This window comes from Bombus flavifrons, chromosome 11 (assembly GCF_040668555.2).
Source record: "Bombus flavifrons isolate JBK064 chromosome 11, iyBomFlav1_principal, whole genome shotgun sequence".
In the NCBI taxonomy this organism is placed as follows: domain Eukaryota; kingdom Metazoa; phylum Arthropoda; class Insecta; order Hymenoptera; family Apidae; genus Bombus; species Bombus flavifrons.
Genome location: NC_138452.1, coordinates 3,935,248 through 3,951,628, shown reverse-complemented (window position 1 = coordinate 3,951,628; position 16,381 = coordinate 3,935,248). Strand labels below are relative to the sequence as shown.

Below are 16,381 nucleotides of genomic sequence, written 5' to 3'. Positions count from 1 at the left end.
CAGATCTCTAATTTGTGTGATAAATAAAATGTACTAAGAGGCACATCACTCGATGAATTCGAGTAGTGGTACAGGATTTATTAGGTGTCGTTACAACCAAGATCTTTCTTCGGTGGTTTGTTTTTAGATAATTACATTGTGAAAGTCTAACTTTCTGCGGTTAGACGCGCTTAATATTATCTAGCATGCAATCGATCAGACGTCGTGTAAAAAATGTTATAAATCAAATATTAATTCTTAATAGGTAAAATAGAACTTATACTTGAATAAAATTTAGCCATTTAATCGATCTTTACGTTGTCGTTAACGGACACGATCTTTTTGTATCATGATCAATATCGAAATGGTCACAATATCGCACGAGTTACATTATCCGTATTTTTCTCATGATGAAGATAAATTATTAAAATTGAAAAAAAAATTGAAAATAAGAAATCTGCGGGGCGGTGGCACGAGGAAGAGACGAGTATGTTTAGAAAATATGTTTAATGAAAAAAGCAACGGATCCAACGTCAACCACAAGAATGAGAGAAGCTGCTTGAAGTTTAATGATTCTTAAGGACGAGTTCTCAGACTATCTAAATTAATTCTTAAAGTTCCCTCCCAAAAAGTTATTCTCCCTAGCGGCCGGTAATTTCAGGGAGTAATTGAAAACACCCGTTCCGTGAATGAACAATTTTAGGCGACGCTAATGGAGATACGGAATGCCGTGGTGTCCTCGTAAATTTCCTCGTGAAATAACGCGGTCGCGAGAATGAATGAATCCTAAAACTACTCATATTTTTCGATGTCGTTCTGATATTTCAGCTTCGTATATTAACCCCTTGCTGAACTTCCGAGTATCCGGCGAGCTTGACCGATCGCTTTGAGATCTCCGCCAACCAATTCCTGTTTTCTTTTTTGTCTTTCTTTGAACGATGCGACAACCAGCCAAACTATATCCTATGGCGTTCCGCTGTATGAAAAATCGAACAGATAGAAACCTGGATGCTCGATCCCTCTTTCCAACGTGTTTGTCTCTCGATATTGATACTTTATCATCTTTCATTCCAGGCAAGAATTTAACGTCGGATGAACGTCAAAGACCGAAGATCTCTTTATTTTTCGTCGAAATAATCATGAATGGAAGTAATACAGATCAGAAACAAAAGAATTTCATCGTGTCTCGAAACAATTTATTTCTTTCCTTTTCCTTTTTTACTTTTTTCCTTATTTTCAATCAATTAAATAAAAGGTACAATTAACAAGAATAAGAAATAAAAGTCTTTTGGTAGCAAAGATACAAAGCAATCTCCTTTACGAAACATCTTCCCAGCGGTTTTTTTAACAAGATTAATTTTCGTAGCGGATGATGTATTGTATCAACAACGACTCGAGCACAAAAGAAATTACTTGGTAACAAAGTTTACTAATAACGATTCGTTCCTTCTCTTCTCGCTGAGTTCGACTTTTTAATAAAAATGGAAAGTAATAGCGGCTCGTGGCAAGTCGGTCCGGCCTGGTCAAACTCGAACGAAATTTCGTGTGTTCTTAGAAAGAGCATGATACCGTGACACAATGCACATGTATGTATGCTAGCCGGCTGCATCATCGACAATGGGTAAAGTGCTTTGCTCTAATTTTCGTTAACGATGCACTTTTCCCAAACTCGATCGTGCCTAATCTGGACTGTCGATCGTGCCTTCCATCGATTCGCCCTGCCAACCATACATGAGCCTGTTTCTTGACCCTCTCGCGTCTTTAACCCAGTTTTCTCTGCGGTTCTTACGTATGCATTTTTCATTCCTTTCAGCACTCAAGGCGACACCGAGACTTTACTGTGGCCGAGAGCTACGATGCGTCATCCTCCAACAGTGACAGCCTTTCGATGACGATACCACCATCGATCGATCGGTCCTCGCTTCCTGAAGAATCATACCTTCCTGAAAGTAAGAAACGAAGGTTAATCTAATAGCTTGAAATTTCCACGTGAAGCTTTATTCCGTTTTTTGTTCGTTAATATCCGTTTCGTTCGCTGTGTCTTATAAGAGGAAAAAAGAAGATCTATTAAAAAATGTTGTACATCACGGATGCAGTAGAAAGGCAGCAAAGATACGTGTACAAAGTCGAGCCTTTGCAAAATTAACGTACAGCCGTCGTTTCTTCTTCCACGCGAGAGAAACGAAAATTGAAAAGCCAACAAACTGGCCGGCATGCCGGAAGAAATTAATGAACGCGTTTACACACAGCGTGCATTTGATACAGCTGACAAGAATAAAAAAAGAAAAAGGCGAAAAAGAAGCTGGTCATTCCCGTCATCTGTACTGTGAACGCTTTATTCGTGGTTACGAAATTTCTAAAGCAAACTTTCGCGTTATTCTTTCGTCGGCGCAACTGCTTTTCCCGCGAGTCTCGTTCAACATTTCTTAATTAAGTGATTATTCCGATGAATGTATAATTTTCAGCGCACAATGGCGCTATTCGAAGACCAGATTTTCGCGTTCTCGCCCTCGAACGGTAGTCGTTTAAAATGGAAAACGAAGAAGCGTCGTCGGCAACGGAAACGAGACCCATTTGTTTATGCTGTTTTAACCAAACGTTGTCCGTCATTCGAGAAAAGGGATTTATAAGTACTGTATTTTCAGGATAAAGAACGCCATAAAGAACACCACGCCGGTGATAGTCAGCGCACCGAAAATTTGAACGCCTATCGAGACCTTCGTAGTCATTCTCTTTTCCTGTTACTCCCGTTATCTTGATTCTTCCTCGGAAGATCTCTCTTTTAGTTTTTCGTTCTTTCAAACTAAACGATACGCCGCGAGAATCGCGTAAAGAACAAACCCAAGGATTAATATTAACGCGATTATGTAAAATAACGCGCACATCGGATATCAACTTTATCCGGTTAGAAAGTAAATTTAATTGTACGCATCGACTTGCACTCAACTTCGCATCGCAAAAATAAATAAATAATACTAAAATACGTGTATATATATATATATATCGATATTGCCTGTGATTACTTTGAACATATCCATTGAAATCAAAACGCAGCTCGACACAACAGCGACAACCGGTTCAATTATCGATGATATCGCGATATTAAATATCAGAAAACGATTGAATTTGTATAAACACAAAGACAGTCGATATGCTATTATAATCGCTGATATAATAACTCGAAGCTTTGCCGTGAATTTTACAAATTCGAGTGCTAATTAGCGTCAGTCACAACAGGTACCCGTATTAATTACGGCAAACACGCGTATGAAATATTTATCCTACATTGTTGACCAGAACAAGTTTCAGGCAGAATTTATCTGTCGCCGTTTACCAATAATTCAACGCTACGTCTCTGTCAAACGAGTGTAACATATAAAACTCGAAATAACCCGAAACAGGGAAAAAAATACTCGTCCAGTTTCGAGCCGCGATTCTTTGTTTAATACGCGTCCCCTTCTCTGTCAAAGCCGTAACAAGAGGGCTCGAAATCTGGACAAGACCACGGTAATAAAATATTCGAGAGAGTCTCTTTGATGAACGAACTCAGGCCAAAGACAAGGAGATCGCAGATTCCGTAACGCGAAACCACTAAAAAGAAAGAGGAAAAAGGACGAACTACCTCGTAGCCAAAAGATTTAAATAACTTTAACCGCGAGAAGATTTTCGAGAATCTCAAAGCCTCGAATTCGATTCAGGACAACTTGAAATCGTGTGTCAGCGCGCAACGATAGGAAAAAGCAAATCGCACGTGTATTTGCGGAATCAATCGCTCGGGGATAGCTTTCGATGTTGTTCGAAGCCCATGGCGAAATCGTGATGTCTCCCTTATTTTTCTCACAGGCCCACATCCGATCGATCCTTGCGTGGCAAAATATTGCGGGATCGGCAAAGAATGCGAACTGTCGCCAAAAAACAACACCATCGCCGTGTGCGTTTGCATACGAAAATGCCCGCGAAGGCATCGACCAGTTTGCGCCAGTAATGGAAAGATCTACGCGAATCACTGCGAGCTACACAAAGCTGCCTGCCACTCTGAATCACCGTTAACCAGAAGCAGACTGATGCGATGTCTACACCATGGTAAAAATCTTATGTTATTTCACTACAAATTATTATCGAAGTTCTTTAACTATTCTCGAACTCTTTGTGCTAATTAGCTTTGACACATCTATCAGACTACTTAGATTCTTTCAATTGTTTCTTCTACATTATTATTATTAGACTACATTATTATTAGACTATGGATGTTAGTGGAAATTTTGATTGAAATGGAGCTTTAATCGATTTAACCTACTAAATATTTAATAAATACTATATTATGGATATTTTATATATCTTTGCGTATCATGTGCTTTCAGTGTAAGTATCACTACACTTTTTAATTTCTTTATAAATCTCTGCAGCCTGGTTACTATCGAAATCTCAAACCCTATGAATTGTTTGTGTAATGTTGCAAATAGTAAAACAAATTACAGTACAAATCGTCGATCAAATTTTAGAAGAAAATATTCCACTCGCATTTAAATTAGGTAAAATGTTAGAGCTAATGTGATTAAATTCGAGCCACATTTTAATTCAAAATCTCGTCTTTCTGAATCCAGACATCGAAAACGCTCATATTCGAAGAACCTTACACATGAATAGAACATCCCCTAAAACGGGCAGAATCGTTTCTTATCCAAGATCCAGAAGCCGAAAGAAGGGTGGTTTGAAGGATAACTTGATACCAGAGAAGAACGACTCGGACTCGAAGGAGTGCTCGAATCAAGAATACGAAATAATGAAGGTAAGAGGAGATATGTAGTGAAACGTCGCCTATAGTATTCGATCATTGAACGTTGTGCGATTATATTACTTCCATTCCAGGATAATTTGCTGCTCTACAATCACGCGAGATTAATGTCCCAAGATAACCACAGCAAAGAATACCTTGTCAGTATAATGTTTTCTCACTACGATCGGAATAATAATGGCAATTTGGAACGCGAAGAATTAGAACAAGTAACTTTCTTCTATTTTACTTTCTCCACGATAATCAATTTAATCGATGGTCGTATGTATTTTATGTGACAAATGGTAATTTGTAGTTCGCGGAAAACGAAGACTTGGAAGAATTATGCAGAGGCTGCAATCTCGGTCACATGATCAGCTATGACGATACGGATGGCGATGGAAAACTGAACGTGAATGAATTTTACATGGCGTTCAGCAAACTTTACAGTAAGTATTCTTTCAAACTACTCGATCTAACCATTGTGGCCACAAGTTTTCATCTTTTTAAAGGTTCAGGATATTTTTCATTTAATAACGAAAGCCAAGATACGTGCATTTGTATAGAATTAAAATCTTTACATACGTATAGTATCTTTTAAACTAGTGCAATCGTTCATAGGTGTCTCGGTGGTATCTCTGGACAAGTCCCTCGAGATAAACCACATATCCGCGAGGGTAAGCGATAATGTGGAAATCAAATGCGATGTCACGGGAACACCGCCACCTCCGTTAGTGTGGCGACGTAACGGGGCTGATTTAGAAACGCTAAACGAACCTGAGGTACAATGAACAAGTAACAATTTCTTAAAAAAGACGACCACTCTCCTTTTACATATCTTTGTAATAAATACTTCGATAATAATTTAATAATTGTCATAGACAAATGAACTTTCATAATTCAACGATAATAAATCTGTAATTACTCTTTTCTTCGGTAGATTCGAGTGTTCAACGATGGCAGTCTTTATCTAACGAAAGTGCAACTGATACACGCTGGAAATTACACTTGTCACGCAGTTAGAAATCAAGACGTTGTTCAAACTCATATCCTAAGTATTCGCAGTAAGTATTACGAATATTGCAAAATTCGTTAACGCAAGAACGATCATTTTTACGAAATTACTTTTTAGCTATTCCCGAAGTGAAGGTAACACCGCGATTCCAAGCAAAACGTTTGAAAGAAGAAGCAAACGTAAGATGTCACGTGGCTGGTGAACCTCTTCCACGAGTGCAGTGGTTGAAAAACGACGAGGCGCTGAACCATGATCAACCGGATAAGTACGATATCATTGGGAACGGTACTAAACTCATCATTAAAAACGTTGATTACGCCGATACTGGAGCCTACATGTGTCAAGCTAGTAGTATCGGCGGTGTTACCAGAGATATTAGTAGCTTGGTGGTTCAGGAACAACCTACTCCAAGTAAGTCACTTGTTATGTGTATGTATAAACCTCTCCTTCATCTATACGTTAATATAAAGCAAAAAACAAATAGTCTCTCTGTCAGGGATATATAATTATATTCGCAAATATAAATAAATGAATAAATATATATATATATTTATATCATTTATCAGTTATGCGATAAATTAGTTACTTACTATACATATGTATAAACCTGTTCTTCTTCTACATGTTGGATAAGGTAATATAATACGTATAACGCAGTGTCAGTTAATGAAAAATAAAGAAGGAAAAGTAATTTTATTTGCAAATATAAAATATAGATCATTTATTGATCACTAATTTCGATAAATTAATAACAATTATGTTCTTATCTAGCGACTGAGAACGAAGAGCGGAGATTCTTCTCTTTCCACGAATGGGGCATTTTGGTATACGAACCGTCTGCTTGCCGACCACGACATGAAATTCGTTCTACGGATGTGATACCTGGTACACAGGTAAAATTAAACGTGTTATTAAATAATTGTCTGTAGTATAAACGATTCTAAGCTTTCATAGTCGAGATTGCTATTGTTCAATAAGTTTTCAAGTGTAAGTTGCATTTTGATTCGAATATTACTGTTGTTATATCGACGTTGTGAATACTTTCAAATATTTAATAATTATAAACGGTAGCCTGGACTAACAAATTCATTTTCATGTTTTCATGTATTAAATTTCGTAACTTAGGAATACGTGTGTGGCATTAAGGGTGTCCCTTGTTCATGGGGACGCGCGATTAATGTAGCAAATCGATATGTGTACGTCAGTCAACCAGATAAAGATCGCGTACTTGTCATCAGTGAAATACAAATGGTTATAGTCGATGTGAGTAAATTTTAATTTGTCAATATTGCTTCTATTCGTTAAATACAACTACTACGATTGAAAATAAATCTTACTCTCTTTATAATATATTAGGTGGTACCGACCGACAAAAACCCTGTTCAGCTCTGGTATGTTTCCTCTCTCGATCAAGTATGGATATTGAACTGGCGAAACGAGAAAGACATCGATGTAAAAACGGTGCAAGTAATAGAAGATGCTGCTCAGAAGAAAAAGCACCGAGCCATTCGACCAGAGCCTATCGATGCGCAATTTGATATAATCCAAAATATTTATATTCCTGAATCGCAAGTAAGTCTCTTAATCATTGAAAGTTATCATCCACTCTGAAACTACGTAAACGTAAGTATTACCGTATACTTTTCATCTTTTAGGATATTGAGAACGTGTTCAAGTACGGTTACGTGAGTCATGCGAATCAACGTAACATGTATAAACTTGATTTAAAGAATATGAAATATACACGTAGCGCTGATTTAAGTTCTTATAATTGTGTTCCAGTGAATGTCCAATTTTCAGTCCTATGTGAGTAATTTATTTTAGTTATGTATTAAATTGATAAATGTTTGATACATAACTGAAACAATCTATAAATATACCTTACAATTTTTTCAGATGGATTTGTAGTAATCGAATGTCAAGAACCGGTTACCAACCGACCAACAGGCCAATTGCTGTTAGATTATTTAACTGACACCGTTCTTGCATACAAACCAAATCTTTTAGGGAAACCAACTATTTCACCCGACTCTCGGCACCTTGTCACGTTAGACAAACAAGACACAGGCGTAACTCTAGTCGTACAAGAAGTATCATGTAACTAGAATTTATTTTTTCTTTACAAGATTATTAACGGTATTACTAATAACAATTAACCAATCCTTTTTTTTAGCCGATGGCTTAAAATTCGCATTTGACGTAAAAACGACATTGAATATCAGCGATATCGCGCTCTATCCATCACAAACGACGCACGGTTATGATATTTATGCATCATCCATTGACAAAGAAAACATTCTCTTCCTTGATCTGTCCACCGGTATGATGAAAATTTTAAAACACAATAATATAATACTGCATCAAAAGTTAAAACATTAATTTTTAACTATAGGTAAAGTGGAAATGATAACAGGCGTGGGTAAAGCAACGTCGCCTAATTTAACAAAATGGGGAAACCCGAATAGACCAATTGTACAAAGTGGCATATTTGGTAAATATATGGTCAGCCCATCTAGTGATGCACTATTCGTTTTAAATGGTGAAACCCGAACAATAAATTGCGAGATTGGAGGCCTGGAACATCCTGGAGCAGTGGTATGGTTTACAGTGTCTTTACATTAAACAATCGAAATTTTGACAACGATACACAGCGCGTATAGATAAAGAAAAGTAGCCAAGCACAGAAGAAACAGTGATATGTACATCACCATTTGAACAAAAGGGTAGAATAATTGTAGTTTTGTTAGGTTAGAGAAAGGAACGGTTGAAACAAATTTTGAGAAATATATTCTAACACCAACATACCATTATTCATGGTTATCGTTAAAATATCTAAAAAGTTTCCGAGTACTGCTCTTCAATAATTAACTGCGTATTTTTGACACCATCGAGCAAATAAACGTTTTTGATCGTTACAATACAAATATTTATCGCGAAACATTTAACGATAAGATTTTTAATGTACATACCAAAGATCGTCTTTTACATACATATTTAACGTACCTAATCATTACCCTATCGGTGGCCTTAGTTTCCCTCGATTTTGCATATCTCAATCTTTGTACTAATATATTTCTCTTCCGAATAAATTTTTGATGGCTATAAGAATACAATTACAATTCTTCCAAATAGCAATTAGAATAATGTTATTTCTTACCCAACATGTACTATAAATTATTAAAACCTAATATTATTAAACTCAATATAACAAAACAATTTAGAAATTTGGCGATTTTTATCTCTAACGATATATTAAAAGTTTTTCGTTAAATGATATCAAGAGATATTAATGTTATAGCCAAAGATTTGTCAATAACTTGTATATCGTAGCTAAACCAGTTGATTAGAAAACGAGAAACAATCACGAAATTACATAAATCGAATGAACACAAATATAATACAGTATAATCACTTCGTAGTTGGCAGGTTTTAACCGAAAAAATTAGAACCATTTCTTTTACGATAATTTTTACAATAATCTATCCGGCAAAGACGTATAATACAGTCATCGGGCCACAAATAGTATATTAACAACGGGTATGATGATTATGTATTATAACGCATGCGTGTGTCCATTGTACGCGTGAAAATACGAGCGCATATAACAAGTAAAATGAATACCTTGTAATAAAATTACAACAAAACTAATTTAATAAATAATCTGCAAATACAAATCCTTTTTGCTACAATGTACATGCAGATTACGAACATCTTAGCAGTCTTGTATCCATTCAGATAAAAAGGAAATAGTGATACAATGAATGGTTACGCTCCATCGTTAAGAATCGTACTTTTAAGTGTGTCTAGCCGTAACGTTCGCCTTTATTCACTAATAAATTACGTCTGTTCAAAACCTCAAAGTCTACTTTAATCACCTACTGTACAAATTCGACGTACGTTTATGCACTAATCTGGTATAAATACGCTTAGTTCTTTCCAAATTATCAACTCTTCCTTGCACAACTGCTGTTTTTCACGATTAATGTCATTAACAATCTGGTAATTACACTATACCTTCCAATTCAGTAAACAATCACCGATAAAATGCACGAATTTACCCCTAGTGATAGATACAATTGACAGTCAATAAATTTCCACGTGTATATCCCGCACGTTATACCGTCTGTAAAATGTTTACTGCGAATTGAACAGCATCAAATTGAATAAGGAAGGAAAAGAGACACAGAGGCAGACCATGAACGAATTATTAGGAAAAATAGATCGAAAGATTTGTAAGCAGTTTTCCATTCAATATGACGTAGTTCGATCAACATATAAACGCAGCACCTTGTAAACTCTTCTCTTGATTTCCCAGTTATTCTTCTGTTTCTCACACTGTGTATATCACTGGCACTATCTATTTGCCAGTTTCTTTGTTCCAGCACTGGTTATATATTGCACGATTTTAAATTGGTCCCTTGCCGACTGTAAAAAAGTATATATGCGTTGCTAAAATCTTCCTCCTGAGGTTTTTGTCTGCTTGTAATTTCATCATTGTAGTAGTACCACATATCGGTGCGAGGATTTTTTGCGTATGCTGTATAGTGTCCAGCTGAGACCCCTTATAATACATTAACAATACATAAGAACATCTCTTATATCATTTTTAACTACGAATGAAATAAAATGAAGATATATACCTCCAAAATGACAAACGCATGCATAAAGATCGTATAAGTGTTGTCCAACGCTCAAACCAACCAAGGGAAATGTAACTTTATCGTCTAACTTCATACTAGTACACTCATAAAATACAAATCTATAATAAACAAAATACAATTATCGTATATTGTAGAACAAATTTTATCTTTACGTCGCCATACAATCAAAAGTAAACATACCGTTTCAAATATACTATAAGGAACTTGGGATATCTATGAACTGTGAGAGTTTTCGTAGCGCATCGATTTCGTTCGCATTTTGGGCAAAACCAAGGATTGTATTCGTCTAATGTTTCACTATAAAATATTATTTATTAGTTATTTGAAAAATTTGTGGAACTAGAAAATTTTAATCATTAATGATAAATTTTACCTTTGACTAAATGCTTGAAGACAATCATATAAAGACAAAGGATGATGAGGCCTTTGTTTGCTGACGCTAACATGATCAATGGGCGATGCGGTCTTAGGAACCTGTTCCGTATAACGTACAGCTAGAGTATCACCATTACACAAGATTACCATACCCGTTTCGGGTACACTGCACCCTGTACAATGTGTAGTATACATACAACGAGAACAATGATGCCCCTATTAAGAAAGGTACATTCGTTGATATATTTAATTCTATATCAAAAACTATTTATATTGAGATTAATATCCACAAAAAATAATAGATAGAGATTCTAACCTGTCCTGTAACAAAATGAAGTGTATAATTTCCTTCTTGTGGTACATTTTTTCTTACAATATCATACAAGTCCTTAGCGTTTACTCTTGAAGGTAATCTTACTAAATGCGGATATCCAAAAAGTTTTGTTCCTTTACGATTGTTTGTCGTTTCATTTGTTGTATCATGTCGCAAGACCAATGGTACATTTAAGATCCTAATTGCAGGTCTTGGTCTGCCTGTTTGATCTATTTTAATAAAGGATGATGCAGTCATATAGGTTGAACACATTGGACACATTTGCGGTTCCGTTTGATTTTTGAAGTAATTCTGTTAAATTAAACATAAAACAATAACTTAGAAAGTTTACATTGTAACATGTGAGATTTAAATATGTACTTAAAATTCAATTTTCGCAATGTGATATGACTGTTAAAGGATAATATAATACCCTCAGTATACAGCAGCTTCAGATTAGTCTGAATTGAGTTCCAAAGTATAAGTCTTTTGGCTTGCGGATTGTACTCAAATAGCGAATCATACGGGTTTCCATCTTTTCGTTTCCAAGTACCTCTACTTCGAGCGAAGTTTCCTGGGCTAATTGGCAACAAAAAGCTATTTCTGGTTCCCGTACGTACCCTTATGATACCGTCCGGCTAGAACGTTTATTGACTGAATCTCAGACCTTCCCGAGGTGAAAACGTGGTAACTATGTACCTTGCCTGTACACCCCTTCCGCTAGATTGAAGCTGCCGTTTTCATCATCGGGTTTACGTATTATACCAATTACGATTATGTGAATAAAGTATCAATAATAATGTAAAAAAATAAATTAATAGGAAATTTTGATCGTTTAATGCTGTTCATTCTCGCGAATATATTAGAAAAATTAAGCTACAGAGTAGCCTACCTCAATACAAGTATCGCACATAACAAAGTTGCAACTATTTCCGCTATGCTTTTTCAAATCTCCGTCCAATTCTTCGAGACAAATTGTACATGGAATTTCTTCTCCCATAACTGTACATTTTTGACAGGAATCAGCCTCCGTTATACGATCTCCACCACCGTCTGATACTGAAGTGTACGCATCAGGAGGTTCCGTGAGTTCAAAGGCATATATAGATCGATTTGTATCATTGATGTGTCTCAAGAGCGTATTGTCATCCTTAAATGTAAAACCTTGATGTACAATCCAACAATGACAATTCCGTCTAGTGTGATAAGTTACAGCAAACAAGATACATAATTCCCGATACCTACGGTGCAAGGGTAAAATAATATAATCGAGGAATGATGGCCATAGTTGGCCAATAACAAGAAAGTATATAACGAAAACCAAATTAAACATATATAAAAGAATACAGAAACAAAGAAATTGAATCTGTGTGATGGAATGTAGCCTCGTAACTAAACTTTACGCTACGAGAATGTTCTTCCACAACATTTACTCTTGGAGAGCAGTATCAACGATTATCGAGACTACTCGATAAGCCGTCTTCTTCACCCTCCATAATTATTCTCGCATTAACATATAGACCCACGCACCGTTTTTCATGATATGGAATAAAATTGAACTTTATTCCTAATTAAAACAAATAACTTGATACATCCTTAAAAAACATATTGGATTAAAGGATTATTCTAGTAACCTCATTATCCAAATATCTACTAAATCTGCAGACTTCTTTGAAATACCATAAACTCACAATGGACTGACTAAACGAATAAAAATTTCTTAATATATACATACATGCGATAGGAATTAGTTAAGGAGGAGTTAAGCTCTATATGCTTACCAGAATCTTTGATATATGATTTTCTAAAACTTCGGCAAGTGCAATATTTCTTACTGCAATGTTTTCTTTGCCAAGTGTTTTTAGTAGCTCCTTCTTCAATTTCCCAATGCGTGATTGCTTATTTAATGAAACAACACACTTTATAGGTTGATCACCATTTGCGGGAACATATGTAACGTTTAATTGTCTTTCCATTGCATGAGGCAGCGGTACTGATAAATACATGAAAGGTTCATATGTAACAGAAACATGATTACATACTGCACAAACAACCTATAAAGGAAATATAACAATGAAAGTTATTTCAATCTTATATATAAATAACATGTATATTTGTAATTTAAACATTATCATATATCAGCAAAATGAGACCTGCTTTTTATGCTTCGCAAAGCAAGAAGGTATAACTGCTGAAATTTAATATAGGAAACATTTTACGGTAAAAATCAATTATCTGTGTAAATTACCCCAACGCAGTCTCCATAGTATGAACATAAAGTATCATATATGATACAATAGATTTACCTTGCTTTTAAACTGTCCCTGGAAAGTATCAACAATAATACTTCTATTAGATTTTAAATGCTTTGCCCAATGTTTGTCGGCTTCAAGCTCATCTTGTGTCTCTATAACACCATTTCCATAGCTTTGTGACATTCGTGTACATTGAGAACTAATGCTTCCTTGACCATCACGTTTATGATTCTTCTCTTGATCATCCAGTCTCATACGTTTTACATTACACTTTTCTAAGCCATTATCATATTCTATATCAGAACCACTTGATGCATAATCTACACCACAACTGACTTTTTGAACATTGACTTCCTTTATTCTTTTGATACTGACACTTTTATTGTCAAAATCATGATTTTCCATTAGATTTGAATTGTCTAAAGGCATTCTACGAACATTTTCTTTTGGAAATTTTTGAGAATCATAATGAATCTCATTATTACATTCTTGTTGTGTTACTAAAAAGTTTGCATTGCTAGTTTTCGCTTCTTTATGAATATCATAAAGACCATGATATTTTGGTACATTTTTCGAAAGTTCGATTAATGTTTCCAGCCTTAACGAAGGCGTAACTTCACTTTTTTTTTCATCAACTTCATTGTGAATAAACGTACTTGACTTTGCTTCAACAGTTTCATCAGAATCAAGTGTTTCTTCATCATCTTCACCATCATTCAAAGGCGATCCTCGTGGCGAATTTGCAATACTATCTAATTCACCTATTGGTGAACCTAAATCTAAAATCAATTAATTTTTATAATTTCTGCGTATGTACCATGTATATAATTTTCACTTATTATAAATCTATATTAAGTATATTTTTACCTCTTGGTGAACCTGCCATAGTAACATTAGGGCTATTTGGACATTCTGGTGATGGTAAGCAATCATACATTTCCAATATATCTGTATTACAGTTGGAATTACTAGTGGCAGTGACTGGAGACATCATTTTCCCATTTGAATTCTCAATTGAATTAATAGAGTTGGCAGTGGTTGTAGATGAAGGAGTTTGACAATTTTTTGTACACTTTGCTGTATTCATTTGTTCATGTAAAGAATCCAGTAAAAGTGCAAGAAATTCTTGACAATCATGCTGTTAATTATTATTTATAATAATTATTATATCATTCAATAATAATTAAACAATCTACAAAAATATCTTATAATTACCTGTCTATTGTCTTTAAACTGTGAATGATACGCTCCTAATGTCTGTTTAAATTCAGTAGGCCTAAGGACACTATATTTTCCAGACCACATTTTGCCAAGAAGTACGCTAAAATGTGCCATCAATGATCCTGGAGGAGGTAGTTTTTCCCCCCCCTGCTGTATATCCAAAAAATGTCGCAGGACGGGTGGTGTTGCAGTCAAACATTGCAAACCAGCAGCCATAAAACAAGTATTACCAAGGTTACGAAGACCACATACTCCAGCACGTAAAACTACATCTTCTGTAATATAGAAACACACAAAAATATTACTATTCAATAAAATTAATAAAGAAGTTCATTTCAAAATGAAACTATTAGAAGTGTATACATAAATACATAAGAATTTATACACACCCATGGGAGAATCATCTTGAGAATCTCCACCTTCTGAAAACAAATTATTTAGAGCTGGAGTACCGGGAGGTAAAAATGGGCCATACTCTATACCAGTTCCGCTATCACCAATAGGATCTGCACCAACATCTGTAAAATCATTTAAACCAGGTGGTGGTGGAAGTGGAATAGCATAATCTGATGTAGAACTATTTGCTTCAGTCCTATAACAAAAATGTTGATGTAGACCAATATGATTTGTTATATATAGCAATATATATTGCTAACTATTTGAACAAGTAATATTAATGATACCATGTATCTTCTATGCCCATATTAACTTCTGATGAAAGCAGTTTATCCTCTTGAAGAGTTAGAGTATGATCTAAAGAAGACGTCAGTGGACTGAGACCAGTAGAATCTAACACCTCTGATATCTCTGCTACTTCAGGCAGATAAAAGATTTCAGACGATCCAATCATTGAAATATTTTCTACTTCTGAGACATCCACCTTATTGTCCATTCAGATAGTAAAATAGCAAGTGTTACCTAAAAGTATAATTATTACAAAAGAAAGAATCAATGTACATTTGTTAAAATCAACATTATATCTTCTTCTAACATAAATACATTTTCTTCAAAAAGTTTTTCCATATTAATGCTTCTTAAAATAATAAAAGCTTACATTTGTCTTAACAAAAATTCATGAAATTAATAATTTATCTGTATAACAAATACAAACCTAATATATACTAAAGTATAAATATATAATACTATGAAATATTACAATACAGAGTACATTTACTAGAAACAAAAAGGTTTTATAAGAATTATTTGTTGCTTTGTTTTTCTTCTATTTTTTTGTTAATATAACATGCATTACTTAAGTATGTTTTATTTACTATAAAATTAACGATAAATAAACATGAAGGAACATTACATGAAAACATAAATGACATTTCAAACTAGACTTTTGCAAATTATATTATATTACATAAAATCATCAAACAATACTTAAATCATCCTAACCTAAGACGTCGGGGACGATTACCGCGAATTCTTTGGCGTCCTATTCTTGTAAGCCGGAAAACTCCTTGAGGAACAATTATTATCGATAACTGGATTTTTTTGTTTTTTGTAAGTAAGATTATGTTATATTGGCTAGTACACTGATCAATATGGAAGAAACTGAATTCTATAGTCTATAAAAGTACAACTAGACCTTGCCCACTCAAATCGTAATCATCCTGTAATGTTGTAATACCATAAATTCGATATAAATTTACACAGAAAAACCATACAATTTCATATTTAATATGAGTGCATAAAAGAAAAAACAAAAACAATATTCACTTACATTGCAGAAATCCACTTTCTTCTTCGTGAAGTATCTATACCGCCATTGCAGTAAACGGCATG

The 16,381-nt window shown here is 34.8% G+C and overlaps 2 protein-coding genes across 3 annotated transcripts in view; one reads left to right on the top strand and one right to left on the bottom strand.

Annotated features, from left to right (window-relative positions):
- The window catches only part of Fstl5 (follistatin-like 5), a 47,337-nt gene extending 37,152 nt beyond the window's left edge, over positions 1–10,185 (top strand). The window contains exons 3-17 of the mRNA XM_069123595.1: positions 1,793–1,928; positions 3,823–4,062; positions 4,584–4,768; positions 4,849–4,983; positions 5,070–5,202; positions 5,375–5,535; positions 5,694–5,817; positions 5,886–6,179; positions 6,540–6,661; positions 6,894–7,031; positions 7,125–7,340; positions 7,424–7,574; positions 7,665–7,865; positions 7,942–8,088; positions 8,161–10,185. Coding sequence (XP_068979696.1) covers positions 1,793–1,928; positions 3,823–4,062; positions 4,584–4,768; positions 4,849–4,983; positions 5,070–5,202; positions 5,375–5,535; positions 5,694–5,817; positions 5,886–6,179; positions 6,540–6,661; positions 6,894–7,031; positions 7,125–7,340; positions 7,424–7,574; positions 7,665–7,865; positions 7,942–8,088; positions 8,161–8,390 — 2,613 coding nt within the window. The 3' untranslated portion in view covers positions 8,391–10,185. The remainder of the gene's footprint in view (positions 1–1,792; positions 1,929–3,822; positions 4,063–4,583; positions 4,769–4,848; positions 4,984–5,069; positions 5,203–5,374; positions 5,536–5,693; positions 5,818–5,885; positions 6,180–6,539; positions 6,662–6,893; positions 7,032–7,124; positions 7,341–7,423; positions 7,575–7,664; positions 7,866–7,941; positions 8,089–8,160) is intronic.
- Positions 6,475–16,228, bottom strand: LOC138185011 (uncharacterized). Of its 2 annotated transcripts, XM_069123594.1 has the most exons (14): positions 15,992–16,228; positions 15,277–15,511; positions 15,076–15,185; positions 14,983–15,015; positions 14,588–14,868; positions 14,240–14,510; positions 13,424–14,151; positions 12,899–13,171; positions 12,010–12,267; positions 11,121–11,429; positions 10,803–11,020; positions 10,610–10,726; positions 10,409–10,527; positions 6,475–10,329 (listed from the first exon to the last, which is right to left on the bottom strand). In XM_069123594.1, exons 2-14 carry the CDS (start codon positions 15,483–15,485, stop codon positions 10,157–10,159), a joined length of 3,099 nt encoding a protein of 1,032 aa, XP_068979695.1. In that variant the 5' UTR covers positions 15,486–15,511; positions 15,992–16,228; the 3' UTR covers positions 6,475–10,156. The 2 variants fall into 2 exon arrangements, with proteins under 2 accessions (XP_068979695.1, XP_068979694.1); XM_069123593.1 differs by having other exon boundaries at positions 14,983–15,185.
- Positions 16,229–16,381: the final 153 nt, after the last annotated feature.